The sequence below is a fragment of the Lingula anatina genome, chromosome 6 (assembly GCF_051362555.1).
Source record: "Lingula anatina isolate TDL-2025a chromosome 6, LinAna3.0, whole genome shotgun sequence".
NCBI lineage: Eukaryota > Metazoa > Brachiopoda > Lingulata > Lingulida > Lingulidae > Lingula > Lingula anatina.
Window position 1 is genome coordinate 3,013,211 of NC_141772.1, and position 15,921 is coordinate 3,029,131.

At 33.0% G+C, this 15,921-nt stretch overlaps 1 protein-coding gene across 9 annotated transcripts in view; it reads right to left on the bottom strand.

The window, feature by feature from the left end:
- Positions 1 to 15,921, bottom strand: part of LOC106167007 (voltage-dependent calcium channel subunit alpha-2/delta-3) — a 91,641-nt gene that overhangs the window by 8,157 nt on the left and 67,563 nt on the right. For 6 of the 9 annotated variants that reach the window (XM_087014387.1, XM_087014384.1, XM_087014386.1 and 3 more), the window contains 19 exons: positions 13,687 to 13,743; positions 13,311 to 13,391; positions 11,486 to 11,560; positions 11,233 to 11,322; positions 10,595 to 10,666; positions 10,297 to 10,358; positions 9,658 to 9,771; positions 9,187 to 9,302; positions 8,764 to 8,863; positions 8,269 to 8,349; positions 7,563 to 7,666; positions 6,989 to 7,242; positions 6,557 to 6,619; positions 6,142 to 6,239; positions 5,516 to 5,594; positions 5,069 to 5,121; positions 4,530 to 4,588; positions 1,815 to 2,342; positions 276 to 399 (listed from right to left, as the gene is read on the bottom strand). In XM_087014387.1, coding sequence (XP_086870513.1) covers positions 276 to 399; positions 1,815 to 2,342; positions 4,530 to 4,588; positions 5,069 to 5,121; positions 5,516 to 5,594; positions 6,142 to 6,239; positions 6,557 to 6,619; positions 6,989 to 7,242; positions 7,563 to 7,666; positions 8,269 to 8,349; positions 8,764 to 8,863; positions 9,187 to 9,302; positions 9,658 to 9,771; positions 10,297 to 10,358; positions 10,595 to 10,666; positions 11,233 to 11,322; positions 11,486 to 11,560; positions 13,311 to 13,391; positions 13,687 to 13,743 — 2,210 coding nt within the window. The remainder of the gene's footprint in view (positions 1 to 275; positions 400 to 1,814; positions 2,343 to 4,529; positions 4,589 to 5,068; positions 5,122 to 5,515; positions 5,595 to 6,141; positions 6,240 to 6,556; positions 6,620 to 6,988; positions 7,243 to 7,562; positions 7,667 to 8,268; positions 8,350 to 8,763; positions 8,864 to 9,186; positions 9,303 to 9,657; positions 9,772 to 10,296; positions 10,359 to 10,594; positions 10,667 to 11,232; positions 11,323 to 11,485; positions 11,561 to 13,310; positions 13,392 to 13,686; positions 13,744 to 15,921) is intronic. The other 3 variants (XM_087014391.1, XM_087014390.1, XM_087014389.1) reach the window with 2 other exon arrangements.

Genomic DNA, 15,921 nt, shown 5'->3' on the forward strand with positions numbered 1-15,921 from the left:
TGAGCATATTTTTTAGTCTGTTTGTGGAAAAAAAATTTTCATGTTCCATTTTAGGAGCAGAGCAGCCTTCCCAAAGATTGGGTAAACCCTACAATATTGGGCAATTTCTACATTCCACTTGTTGTAAAAAAACATTTTTGAAAAAAATAAAAAAAAAAAACTTTTTGTAAGAAATTGCACCATTGTAAAGTTTACCCTTCTAATCTCTACTTCAACCACACCTTAGCTTGTCTTGCATTGTGTACCCTCTAGTGGGCAGTGCGTGACTTACGTACTTTGAGCAGAACTGACATAGTGGCAGGCTCCTGACCACAGGATCGTACTGATCAGGAAGGTTTAGCGTGGTAAGAGTGCTAACACGGTCACATGGTCGAGTTATTGGCTGCTGAGGGATGTGAGCTACAACAAACATCAACGAGCTACATGTATATCATGGGAGGAGAGCATTCAAGGGTCATTTGAAAAAAAGCAATGATACAAGTTCAAATATATGTATACAATATTCACTTCTAAGCAAGCAAAAGCTATTGGGAAGCATGCAAAGATTTCTGTCAGCTCATATATGTAATAAAAACACTTAATATTTGGACTCTAAAACCACCTTTTGTTTTAACATGTATGACTTTCTTAAATATATTTTTCTTTATTATTTTGTACATTCTTCAGATGTTTGGCATATGGATAGCACACACACACTTTGGGTCAAAGTATTTCAATAAAATTAATCAGTTCATGATAATGTGTTACCTTGTAGAAATTGTACATTATACACCATTTTTATCTCTCTTCCAAAAAAAAAAAAATAGTAAAATGCATAACCCTATATTAGAAAAACTTTCAATTCACTTTTTTTATGTTTTAATACTTCTGATGCCTTTTAAGCAATTCACTTTATCATTTCTGTCTAACCACTTTTGCTCATTCCAAATGCTTATTTATTCCCCCCCTTTAAAAAGATCAGAGCTATTCATCTATTCTAAAACTCATAAAATCAATATGCCTGTAACTCTTTTTAATGTCAAAAGAAAATGCCATTTTTTTATTAGTAAGTTAGTTGCAAAGAAAGCAGAGCAAACTAAAGACCAGTTAATATTTTTTAGGAATACCAGCCAAAATATGAAAAGAGTGTCAACCAAAGATGTTATCAAAATTATTTTTCCAAACACAGCAAACAAATGCACCAAACCGTTAGCACAGCAGATAAAAATGTGACAGTAACTATACAAATAGGAAACAGAAAATAAAATCACAGAAATTGCCCAAAATAATTTTTCTTCAATCATGCTCAGTATAAACTTTCCAAAAGAATACAACTGTATGAATTGATATTTTTTGACAACCAATTTTACTTTGAAAAGAATCACAATTTTGTAATAAATTTTTATTTTTTATTTCTGTTGATTTTTCTTTAGTTTTTTTAGATTCCCACTGTAACAACAGTAATGTGTTTAAGAAAAATAATCCAGAATCACTCATGAAAATCTGTTTTGGCCTGCTTTTTCATACATGTATATGTCATTCCTATCTTTTTATGAAAATCATCACAAAATAATTTGTGATAAAGTTGATATTCAACTTATTCAAAATAATTTTCCATTTCTTCCATTGAAATCAATAGGTCCATTTTTTGGTATATTTCATAAACTGGGCATTTTTGCTTTTCAGTCCACAATGTACCAGTATGCTAAAACTACAAAATAAAACCATTGTCCACTGCAAACAACGAAGCCTTTTCCACTCAAAAAAATGCACTCTAGAATACACATCAACAAAGGGGACTGAACACAATCACACTCAAAACAAGGCAAATATACCAGGTTGAGGTGCATGTGTGGTCTCTCCTATCAAAATGGGTATCTCGGTGGTAGTTATATTAGGTGTATGCATGTCCGCCATGTCAGTTTCACTTTCACTTTCTTCAGAGCTTAGGGTAGTGGGTTTCAAAGGGGGAGTGCCTGAGTGCACCCACAAGGGTTGTCCATGTAGAGTTGTGCTGGGGGGTTTCACCCGCGACTTTGTACTTGTTGTTGGTTTCTGTGTAGTTGTTGTTGTTGTGGTGGTAGTGGTGGTTTCAACACTTGTTGGTTTTGTTGTTGTTGTTCTGGCTTTTGCTTTTGTGGTTTTAAAATCTGATGCTTGTGTTACAGGCATAGGAACAGTTGTTACTTCTGACATAACATGTGTAACATTGTTTGGATCTAGCTGCACAGTTCTCTTTGGCGTGGTGGGAGTATAGTTCTGTTTTCCTGCAGTGTCTGCGTCGACAATGCTACTAACTTGTGCAAGCTTAATGTTAGTGTTGTTAATTACAATGTCGTTCCTTTGCGGTGGGATACTAGCACCTGAGGTGAACAATAAATAAAAAAATACCATACAATAATGAGGATACAAATGTTGAGGGTGTCATGCAACAATAATGCATATACATTTCATTTCATTAAAACAGTGTGCCTAGGGCCATGGTCTCTTTCTTTCAAATGGTTTCTGAAAGATTGATATATTAGATTGTTATTAAATTGCATGTGTTGAATTTGATTTTGAAGTGGCTTTAAAGGACAGAATAAAACACATGACCTTAAGCACTCCCTTCTCTCCCCCCCCCCCCCAAAAAAAAAAAAAGTTTTACAGCACTCAGTTCTCCATATTGCATCTCCTGCTTTAATTTCATTCCATTTGTGAAAATGCATAAGTATAGAATTTAGGGCAAATACATATTCATTTCAAAACATTTTTCTATTGAACTAAAGCAATTATGCAATAATGGATTCTGAAAAAGGAGCACCATAAATGGTCTTTTAGGCAGCGTTTAGAACAGTGGACTAACTAGTTCCATGGTCAAATATGGCTGACCCACATGAATATTTCCCTATGGGTAATCTATTCCGTGTCTATTAGCGGATTGGACGGCATAGTTTTTTAGTCGATAACCATATTTGACCTTTGGACTAGTTAGTCCACTGTTCTGATTGCAGCCTTACACTGAAGGCAAAGGAGGTATTTCTCATCAAGTGCAATTACACTCTGTATACTGAGCTGGAAGTGATCCAAAATGGCACTAATCGATTAAGTCTAAACATTCTAAATTACCAAATGACAATGTGCTTATTTCCTTTCATAATTCGTTTAAGAAAACTGTGTTTATTGTCAACCATTTGGTACCATTCCAGCCCTGAAGCAATGGTATAATTGCACGTCTATTTGGTGTCCATGCATGTTTTATGTTGAGAAGAACAAAGATTACTTGCAGCATCATCCATGCTGTTTCTTTTTAACCCTGAGTTTCACAGCAATGTCATTTACTACTGTACATTACCTTAGGACGTATTCTAGTGTTTGTATCACTTATGTTTTGCTTTAATTAGCAAATCATTATGAATCCTTTCCATGTACCAACACCAATCCCTGATCAGCAAAATTACCCTGCATGGCATGCTTTTTAAAATGTTCTTTATGGATTTTAGAATTTAGAAACAAATATGTAATGCAGGACATTGTATGTCATCATGCACTCCACATTTAGAAAGCAGAAGAATCAGAATGCCAAGCTGTGAAATTCAGGGGGACCTACTCGCACATGTACATTGTCATGGTGCAGTGCAGCAGTGCAGTTATGGCAGACAGGAAAGAAATTTCTTTTTCTTCAGAAGAAAGAGAGGTTGTTAGTAGAAAGCCCAGATATACAGATCACCAGGCTAAGATGTGGTTTTTTGAAAATGCATGAAAAAATCCCATTTTAAATGTATAACAGATGACTACATTACATATCATTTGATATACAAGTTTTTTTTCTTTTGATAAATATAGCTAGAATTCCACGAAAACAGAAACTAAATGAAACTGCATCAAAAGGTAGCTTTTCTATTGTGTAAAATTAAATACAATGTGTCGTTGTTTTTCAATGAAATGGCTAAATAATAATAATTTTCTAATTTTCTTAATATTAACCTATAGCAGATATATATATATATATATATATATATATATATATATATATATATATATATATATATATATATATATATATATATATATATCAATTTAAGCCTCCCTCTCCTTTCAGTATCAAACATGGCATTGGATGTAATGATAGTAATTTCACCAAAGAAAATATCACAATGCTCAAATAACATTAAATGAATTTCCTGGAAAATATGTATGCATCATTTACCCATGCATGTGCCAGAGGGAATCAAATAATTCGTATAGATTTGGTTTCTTACGGAATATTGGTTTAAAACTGTTTGTTGATCCTTTCATAGAAAATACAATTGATAAAGAGGAGAAGATTATCTTCTTCAAGTAATCATAACAATTATTTCTATAGTGCTTATTTGTGCAGTGAAATTTACTTTATCCTCTTTAATTTGCTCCCCAATTTTTTTACTTCTTCACATTTATCATTTATCACCAAATATTGATAAGCAGTAGTATTTACTGACATATATAATAGTTTTATCCCCAAATGTTGCCAAAAAAACAAACTTAATATTAAAGAAAAAAGACATCTTCTTGAAAATAAGACCACTTACTTCTGGCAGATGTTCCACTAAAATTCCACCAATTATATAAATTAAATTCTAAGAAAAGTCTGAAATTAAAAGGATAAGTTTCATTTTATAATTATATGAAAAGAGAAATAAAATTAATTAAAGCAAAACAAGCTAATATTTTTACGTTGGACGATACCAGTTAATTCTGATAAACTAATCACCATTTCTCAGATGCAAATTATGTATTTTTGGTAAAAATAAATGAAAGATACATAAATAAAATTGAGATGCACAAATTGTTTCAGGTGTGTTGATTAAATGTATAAGATTTTAAGTTTTAGTTGCAAAGTGATTTTTTATATTCACATATGTTTTACATCAATCTGATATTTGAATCTTCTTCAGGCTGTACTAAATATCATCAGTTTATGACAAATTTTGCAATCTACTATCAATAACAAACTGATTATATTATTTCAACAATTTCATTTGATCTATTTTAAATGCACAATTTCTGAAACAAATTGCACCCAATTTTTATTACTAACATAGGCCCCATGGCTGAGCAGTCAACTTACATTGCTAGTTCATTTAGAATCCACTTGGTGGCAGTGATCACGCTCCAAAATGGCTGAAAAATATAATTATTCAAAATGAACAAAAAGTGGCTTTCAAGATAGATTCTTGACCAAAAAAAGTTGTGTACAGAAAAAACTGTACTTAATACATATTATCTTATTTCAAATTTCTGCATCAAAAATTCTTTTTTTCACTTGGTCATTGTTATTTATACCTAACAAACTTCTGTAATTAAGTGTATGGAGATTGTTGAATATATTTTCCTTGATTCTATTCATGTTTGAGCTCTGTGTTGTATTTTTAGCTGTTATAACATCTTCTCCACCAGAAATATAGAAATACAATCAAGAAAGTTATATAATTATTGTCTGAATGACTATTCAAAATATAAGTCAACATTCAATATCAGTATTTCATATTGTCGTTGTCGGCAAAAGTTCACTCACATTCATCAACCTGGTGGCAAAGCTACCGCTAGTATTTTCAGCCACATCACATATTGCTTGATAATCTATAATATCCACACTGGAATAAACAAAAATAATCAATTTAGTTTACAATAAATATGTAGGAAAATAAAAAAATAAAGAATAGAAATGAAATAAAAAAGGTGTCTTAATGTACAATATTGGTCTGGCTTAATACAATGCCAAAAATTCAAATTGTCTTTTTTTTTCACCCAGGGTTTCGGGCTCACTGCAATCTTATTGCTATTATCAGTCTGCCTAATATTCAATATTCAATATACTGGAAACTCAGGGTGAAAGATAACAAGGCTCAAAACAATTATCTTATTAGAATTATTTCACAGGTGATGAAAATCGTATAAAGTTGCAGTGATGTACTAAACAAGAAATTCATAAGGGCAAACAAATATGAAAATTTAGCATTCGTATTTTATAAAACAAACATGCTCCTCTATCAGTGTTTGTTCACCAAAATGAATAACATAAACAACTGTTTTCTTTAGACACCTCAAATATAACAGTTACAATTTTCATATTTACACAATATTAAGATATAAAATATATCAAAAGCAAATCAGTTATAAAAATGTATGTAAAATGCTTACGTTTTAAAAACATTTTCGTCTGTACTGGCCTGACTTCTGATCTGTTCAGACAATTTATTCATGAGTGGACCATCCACCTCTCCCAGGAAAAGGCCAGACTAAAATGGACATAATATAATATAATATAATATAATATAATATAATAATATAATATAATATAATATAATATAACAGCAGACTTCATATATTACCAACTGGTATTAACTGGGCATTTGCATTAAATGTACTGAAATATAAAAGTCCCCGTTCAGTATAACAATAATAAATAGTCTACCTGTATGATATAGATTTTTTAAAATTGCAATATAGCCTTGTAAAATTAATAAAAGTTCAAAATGAACTAATTCATGTTGCACGGTATTCAAAACTGAATAAAGAAAAAAGACAAATAGGACTCTTTTCTTTCAGTACTTACAATGTTTTCATTCTCTGATACAACGATGAACCCATTTTCATCAATCAGAAAACAGTCTAGTGTCTGAAAAAAATCTAACAGCATGTGCATCAAAAAAGAAACAAATAGAAGCAGAACACACATTTGCCTAGGTCTATGAAAAGTTAGGGTTGGTGGGGATAGTAAATTCTAGAACAGGAGGTTTTAGAGCTACAGTCTTGAAAGTTCCTAAAGCCTAATTCAAGCATTTTTTCATCATTCAAATTTAGTTATTAGGTCTCAATTTCTGTGTGAGTGAATATTCTAACACAAAATATCAATATGTCAAAAACAGTGCTTTACATGAAAAAAATCCAAACACTATGATCCCTGGCTCCGTATTATATTGCTTTACAATTATAAATAAAAATAAAATAAAATAAAAATGAAATTAAATTAAAAATAAAATCCTACATCATTGGCACAAGAGGAGTTGCACGTGACATTGCTGGTTCCAGGAGACTCGAAGCAATCCGCGGTGGAGTTCATCATAATTTCCCGGAAAAGCTGCAGCTTGATCTGCAGCCCTATCACAGCTGCCAATGCCTGGTTGGTTTGGTTGGCGAGGTTTTTTGGATTTGGTCCTCCAGAACCTGAAGAGGTTTTTGGCGGGTGAAGGAAGATGCCCGTGCTCCCCGTTATCACAGTTTCGTTTGGTGGAAAGAGACCTAAAATAAGAAAAATTAAAAAATGTTAGTGATGTTTTAGGAAATTTAAAAACAATGCAATTTTTTGTTTGAGTTCTAAGCAATTATAATAAAATAATTTTTACATTTAATGTTAATAGGCTATATTTAGTTGTAGGACATAATACTGGCATCAGGTTGCACAATAAAACTTTTAAAACAAACACTGTGATGAGAAGATTTTCACAAAATAAATACGATTTATTTTTCAATTTTCTGGATTATCAAACTGAACACGACATTTTGTAAATATGCTAAGATCAAATCACATAAATTAAGACAAAACCACAAGGTATACTTACTAGCATTGCGCGGAACAGAAAATACAAATGTATCGTTTCCTGCATCTGCTGCTCTCTCATAATACAGATCTTTTATTGTGTTTATCTGGGTTTGTACAAAATATCTGGAAATGACAGGATAAACACTGTGACAACTTTCTTTCATATATACTTATTATATAAAAAAACAACTGATACTTATATTCAACAACCTGTCATTCACTCTTTCTACTGCAAAAGTTTAAATAATAACATAAAAAAACATGCATGCTGCTCAAAAGTAGACATTTTATGTTTATTGAACCATCCAGCAAAAATTAAAAAATACCTCCCATCATTTGCAAGTTAAACTGTATATTTTATCAGACTGTGCCAAAACTCTTCTAGCCTATGGTCTCTCTTAGCTAAGAATACACAGTTACCACAGTAACTGAATGAATACACAATTTTGCCAGTTCAGCTTCAACTTTACTGTCGTTTGGCATGGAGCCAGTGTTTATGTTGCAGACTCTTTTTTAATTATTTTTAAATCCAGAATTAAATGAAACAGGTAAAAATACCCCTCTTAGCCTTTTCTGTCTTCCAAATTATCTTTATTGATCCATCCTCCATTTTTGATCGTCTTCCAGCAGAAAATATTGACGCCAGTCAATGTAAACTTTAAAATTCTGACTGTCTTCTGGAAGACCCAGAAGATGGCTTCTGTCTGCCCCTGTTTTATACTTACTCATCAGTTAACTGTTCTGTATTTTTATAAAATCTTGTGACACCGTGTCTTGTGCCCATGAAAACAAGCTCAACTCCTGGTCTGAAATAGAAATAACCAAACTTATTTTTTGAAAAAAGATTGAAAAACCTTTTCTCTTCTGAATACAGCAAATTTTTACAAAGTTTTACATGTTCAGGAAACAAAAAGGAATTGAATCCTTGACTGCATAAAGAGTGCAGAAAGCAATATATATATACTGTAGATAATTCAATATCTAAAAGAAAAAGAAAATTGCGTGCTTTCCACATGTTAATGCCTGTGAGCTACACGTGGGAGAATAACAGACAAGGCAAAAAGCACAGAAATTGATGCACAAAGCTATTGTCTTCTTCTGAAACACAGGTATATGAAATTATTTTCAGCTTGTATTAAATAATTATCATATATGATCCAACTACCAAGTTAATGGACATTTTTGCTCATTTAGATCTTCAATTGTCTTTGACAACTCACTCTTTGGTAAGGTTCCAGCCGTTACATCCAATTTCAATGGCCAGCATGGGATGAGTGACAGAGATATCATAGAGGATACGGGACATCAACTCCTCATCACCTTTAATAATAATAATAATAATAATAATAATAATAATAATAATAATAATAATAATCATTAACATTATTATTAATAATTAACATTAAAGAATTTCATAAGCTGTATTCAGGGGTGAATCAAGAATACAATTCTTGATAAATGTAATTGTATTTGTTTTCACATAGATATTTGTTATTTACTGTATGTTTATTAACACCGATTCTATGATATACGTATTTCTAGCATTTAATCATCTTACTAAAGACACCAGTCCTACAGGTTTCTCAAAAAGCAGCAGGTGGTCCATTTTTTTGAAGAGAAAAATAATCAGGCATTAATCTTACATCTCTGTTCAAATTCTCTGTCTTCTTTCTCATTTCTCCACTTGTCAATATATCTCTTGAACACCTCGAAGCGATCCTGCTTGGTTTCCTCTGTGGTCAAATGACAGAATTCGGCCCTGAGGACGTAATTTGTGATATGAGTAAGTGAACACACATTTACATGGTATCAGCCCGGATAGAATGTTGCCAATAAAATTATGTTGTGCAAAAACTGTGTGTGTGTGTGTGTGTGTGTGTGTGTGTGTGTGTGTGTGTGTGTGTGTGTGTGTGTGTGTGTGTGTGTGTGTGTGTGTGTGTGTGTGTGTGTGTGTGTGTGTGTGTGTGTGCACGTGTAAACATGTTTGTGTGTATGTGCACGCGAGCATTTGTGTTTACATATATCAGTTCCGCCATGCCCACTAAAGCACAGGCATTCACAGCTTCATGCCATATCAATGCTAATTCAAAACTTTTCATATTAAGAAACCTCACCATGGTGCTAGCCTCAGTTCTTTATTATTCAGCATGCTTTCATCCATGCTTGTAATGTTGATTTTGTTTGTGATGTCATACAGTCCATACTTATCAGGGAAAACTAGACCCAGGCTAGAAAAGAAAAAGGAAGAACTATTATTTTTTAATGGATAACAGACAGAATCATGAAATTAATTCAAAGGATATTACTTTTTTACACAAGCCATAGGACTATGTTTGTTGTACCACAATGGAGGAGACACCTCCTGCAATTACCCTTTAGCAATTGTGGTAGAGAAGACTGGTGTCACATCTACTGCAATTTTCCAATGAATAACTCTCCTTTTTGTTGTGTAAGAGAAATTGGGTCTCAAAAATATAACACAACCACTTTAACAGACTCATAAATCTGAAGTTCTCCCTGTAATCCAATTGCTGATGTGATGACTGCAATTATATTGGATCTGATCTATAAACACAATCATCAAACAGCATGAAGGTCATTTCTCCCCGCATGGGGAATCCATTTCTGTCTGATCAAATGTATAATCACATTGACAACAATTATAGAGATCAGAAATGGGGCAAACTCAGACATCATAAAAGATAAAGGCACTTCTCTTTACCATGGCTTCTCTTAAAATTATTAAAACTTACGAAAACGGCGTGTGCTCCAAGGGGGTATAGAAATATCTGTTAGTCCTAAGAGCTACTCTGGTCTGAAAATAAAAATAACAAAATATTGTAAGCCTTAGTAAAGGAAAATGATATGGTATTGAGTTTAAAAAAGGGGGAAACGAGAAAAAAATGTAGCAAACATTTCTTGATGATATCTGCCAAACCATTTCAGAAAATAAAAATCAAACAGTAAATTCCACTTCCATTGTATAATTACATAAGGTCTGAAGTTATTTGTATTTATTATTTGCTACATCATTCATATTCTATTTATTACCATATTACTTGTCATCATCTTGATGGGTATTTTCATATCCCCTGTTTGCTGGTCAATCATTTCAGTCCTCAGCTGGAAGAAGAACAGAAAGCAATTCAAAAGGTAGTTTTGATCCAGAAAAGCAATTTCATCTCGGTAATTAAGTCATCAATAAAGTGGAGCAGGTGGAACATTGTGCTGGTCTCAAAACACAGGGAGAGAAATTGATAGAGATATAATGACAGGACTGTAGATTGTTGTGGGGACGGGGGGCGGAGGGGGGGGGGGTGCGGAGGAGGGGGGGGGGGGTGAGGGGGCTTTCCACCTAGTTTGTCAAAGATTTTCCTTTTTTCCTCTCCACCAGAAATATTAGAAATGAATTTCGTGTGTCCTTGACATTGGGTTCTTGTCTTTTAGCATACACACTGTAATCTTTGAATTCCTTTGTCTAAAACAGAGTATTTTACATATCTCTTTAATTTCTTTGATTTCTAAATATTGGAACAAGCAATGAGCAATTCCGAACTGATATTAAGACAGACTTTTGGCACTACCAAGTGCATTTTTTAAAAGTGATAAAAATTGTTTTTGTATTCTTTATAGAATGATTAATGGTTCACAATATGCTTCTCAGCAGATACTCATCATCATGTGCTTACCCTTTGTACCAAGTCATTGTCGCCTTCTGGAAATTCTACGTCTTCCAAGTCCACCATATTATAGTTATGTTTCGCTTTTCCATCCCATTTCTACCAGAAAAAAGGTTACTTTTAACTAAATATTTTGCAAACAGTATAAATATATCAACATGCTAACTATAATACTTAATATAAAACAATTATAATGAAATCTGTGCCATCCAAGCTGGCAAACTACCAAATTTTCAATTTAGAGATTAAACCACAAACTTACCAAAGGTCGGAAGTCAGGATGGAACAAAATGTAGCCATTGTTAGTGATGGCAAATGCATAGCCATTAGTCCCCAGCTACAAAAACAATTAAAATATATCTGTTAAAAATGACTTCCTGTAACTGTGATTTCTGATAAAAACTGAATCCCAAAACTGAAATCAGTTTGCCACACAGAGATAAGTGTACTTGGCCACAATGCATTGGTTTTTAAATATGACACAAACAAACATAAAAAGTACACAGCTTTTGTCTCAAGTTCAATGTCAGCTAGGTTATACAAAGTGTCAAAAATAAATAAATAAATAAAATAAAAATAAATAAATAAATAAATAAATAAATAAATAAATAAATAAATGAAAGTTAAATCACTGCTGTCATATTCCAAATAGTGAATAATAATCAAAACGTTTTTGGACCTTTAAAACAAAACATCTCTCCTTTTGGTCTTAAATGGGCAGCATAGTAAAAAAATGAAAGGGTTTAATTGTAATTAAACAGAATTTTTTGTATCAATGGCCTTCGAAAATAAAACACAAGTTTAACATCAGCCAAATTCTAAAAAAAATCTATTTTATATTTTGCTAAGAACATGTATGAAGAGAAACCTGACGAGCAGACTCGTATACCAATATCCTTCCTTTCTTTCACGGTAGACAAACCAGAAGCCCCTTCAAATCAGAAAGCAGCTGTTTTTATCTGTTCCCTATAGGCCACTAAGGAAATTGCTTAGAAATCTGTGTAATAACAAGGCACGGTAAGACAGAGTGATACACATCCCAAAGTGCACGTGTGGAAACAGAGCATAATCACGCATAAGATTTCATAATACAAATGACTAAAGGCAGCGCAGTTAATGATTTCCCGTGGGTACTGAACAAGGGCGAGCAATCCCAGGTGACTCTGTTCGCAAAAGCAAAATTATTAAACCTGTTCCTTTTTTATGCCATCAGTCATAATATATTATGCAACAGGGTGTTCAGGTGCCAGCCAAGCAAAATGACACCTGTTTGAAGGTGGCCTACTGCTCAACTGAGGTCAAAACACTGAAAAATTGGTTTTAGATTGATGACCATTTGACATGTACTTTGTCCTAAAGGAATCCCTTTTCGTCAGCTTACCAAAGTGGGCAGTTATTATAAATAATCTTTCTTAAACTCTTGAAAAGCAATTAACTTGGCTGGATTCTTAAGTTCCCAACAGAGCATGTGTCAGGATGCATCAATCCAATTTACAGTTATGCTCATTTCTTGTCCTTTATTTTCTATTTCAACAAACTGCTTACGAAGCTAAATGATTTCTTAAATGTATTTTACCCCATATTATCAATATAAGTTATCAATTTACCTCAACAAAGGTCTAGAAAATGAAAGAATTTCTTAGTAGGGAATTAAAAAAATAATAAAATAAAATAAAATAAATAAAAATAATAAAAATAAAACAATGAATGGAGTTGAAAGTGAATACTTTGCCAGCCATTGTCTTGTATAGAGGTTCACATTTGCTCCCCGTCTTTACTAATCGCATCAATCAATCAAACCATCAATTAATCAATCAATAATCTAATCAGGCTTGCTTTGCAAATGGAGCTGTACTTTTGTCCTAGGAATCATTCATGCAATTTCGATAACATGGTCTGCCTTTTACTGTAAATGAGTAAATAATTCCCAGTACTGTGCATGGCAAGAGTGCTGACACAAACATGCAGTTGATGGCTATACAGGCTCAGACACCTGTGTCTGTTCATAACAAGTATAGTGTATAGTGCACATAGTGTATTCCTTGTATAGAGGAATAAGTATAGTGTATAGTGCACATAGTGTATACCTTGTATAGGGGAATAAGCCTTTGTAATTCCACCAGGGGGACATCTGTCCCCATTACTCCAAGCAGATTACCCTGCTGCACCTGAAAAATACAGACAACACATTCTAAATAAAAGCAGATAGTCTCTACTTAAATTACTATTCACAACATTTAAGTATTGGCCCAAAGTTGTTTGAAATATATAAAGCTACGAGTTGCATAGAACTTTCAATCCAAAATCCTGAAAGTTCTCTGACCATAGACAAAACCATTCTCTCTCTGCATGTACACCGAAATTACAAAATATCTTTAAGGTTACAGAATATTCTTATACGGATTACCTAAATAAAAGATATGTGTGTGTGTATAATAATACACGATATATAATCAAACTTACAGTTTCATTCTTCAGGTCAAACACTGGTTGTGCCACAGACGTCATTAACTGCAGACCCTGAAAAATATTAATATTTGAATACATTACTAATTTCTTCAGCTTCAGCTTCAGCTTGAATTAATTTTGGTTTTCCTATACTTTCTTCTCCAACTTTTAAATTGCTGATGCGACTTCCCTGGCAGACAGCTACTGTGCTGTCATCTATGCAAATGTTCTTAGTGCATTCCCATCTAAACACAATCATATGCTTGTTTTGGCAAAGTCTATGGTGATGTCACCAGGCTGATTCAACCTCTAAGCTGGGCAAAATACTACTGTCATCAAAGGCTATCTATAGGTTGATCAGGCTGAAAATAAAAATGAACGAGTTTCCTTTTAGTGGACTCGTATTTCTTTCCAGTCATGGGAATTGAATTTCACATCCGAACACAATCCTACGTAACCCAATATAAGGGGACAAAGTGTGATATCATGGGCACCTTCTCAATCAGACAGGACAAAACAATGTGAAATGACATGTTGGATTTCCACCAACATTTGGTTCATGATGCAGCCAATGACAACTGTTTTAAGTAACAGACAGGATCCTTTATACATATACTTTAACATACCTGCCCAAATAAATTTTGATGACATTTGAAAGGGTGAAATTACCAGTTAATTTTTTTTTCTCCATTGCAGTGCAGTAACTCTCACCATCTGTTATTTGAGTCTGGCCAATCTTAGCTGCTTTTTACTCATGCAACCTTCACTAATACCAGTGTTTAAGTAATTTAGTGTAAATTTGCACTGTATTAAAATGTATTTTTAAATACACTTTGAACAAATCCAAGTATGAGGGTTTTCTCAGCAAAACTGGTAGCAGTCCAACTCCCCATCAACTTTTGGCACAAAGTGTGGGGTGCATTTCAGAATAAAATAAACAAGAAGATGAACCTGGTTGTAAAAAATCCTTGGTTAAATGTCTGAAAAAACATCCAAAGTTTTTGAAAGCGCAAGAACATTATAACACCCACATATAAGCTTTAAAACGAAAAGACCATTTTTTTCTTTCCACAAATACACAATTTTTTCAGTTTACAGAACAATTCACATAACCTTTGGACTCAGCACTCAAAAAAACCACAACAAAACCCATTAACCCAGACATGAAGGAAGAATCTTCCCCCACAGCATTATCAGTTATCAGTTACTTATCAAACAGCACATACAAATCTATTGAGCACAGGAAAAAAAAACATAACAAAAAAATTGCACTCAATATCAATTTTCTTTAAAAAAACCACAAAAGTCATTCCAGACAGAAAAAAAAAATCATGCCTAATTTTCTGGAAGCAAAAGTCACGCAACCACCATTTCTTAATGAAACAAACAATGGCACAATGACACAAGACACCACAGTTGGACTAAAGCTAATATTTCTTTGATCTTAAAAATGACTTGAACAATTTCACCTTAAATTTCTTTCACTCATGCAGTTAAGTTTTTTTTTTTTTTGTATTTTTTTGGAAAAAGATTTCTGGAACGACATGTGGCTCATCATAACTGCGAAAACTGCCAGTATGTCTTCCCTTTTGGACATCTTTTAGCCTTGTCTCCATTTTTTTGGGTTGGTTGGAGGTGGCAGTGGGGTGGAAGCTTTAATATATATAAATGCTTTTCAGTCCCTTCTTTTAAATATAAGTGGAATGTGTTTTAAGTCTTTATGCATGTACTTTGTTGAACTCAAGATTTCATATTATGCAACATTTTAAAAGCATGCCCCCATTCCATTGGCACTACCAGCCAATATCATAAATCCTTTTAAACAAGATGCTCATGCATGGTCTTCCTTATTAAATTTTGCTCAAAATTACCTAAACTAGAGCACATCAGGGTCGCCAAACAACACAGAAATGAAATACATAGTTCCCCTATGCTTTAATGATAAAAGTCTTAATATTTTGTACAAAATAAATTGTAAAACATACAAAACAATTTCAGCAATTTTAACAAGTGAATTCCCTTCATGCCAGAAAGCATATTTTTGTGAGTAAAAATGGTGAATATTGAAAAAGTAAAAAACAGGAATCAGTCAGCCATTTGTTAAGGTTAAGTAATAACAATAAAAAATATAATAACAATCAAAAAAGATGCGTCTTATTTCTGACAAAAAGGAACAGCATATATCTACATGTGTTCAGTGGGCAACCCTGTATAAAAATGACGCGCTTCATCTAAAATAAGCCAAGTCAA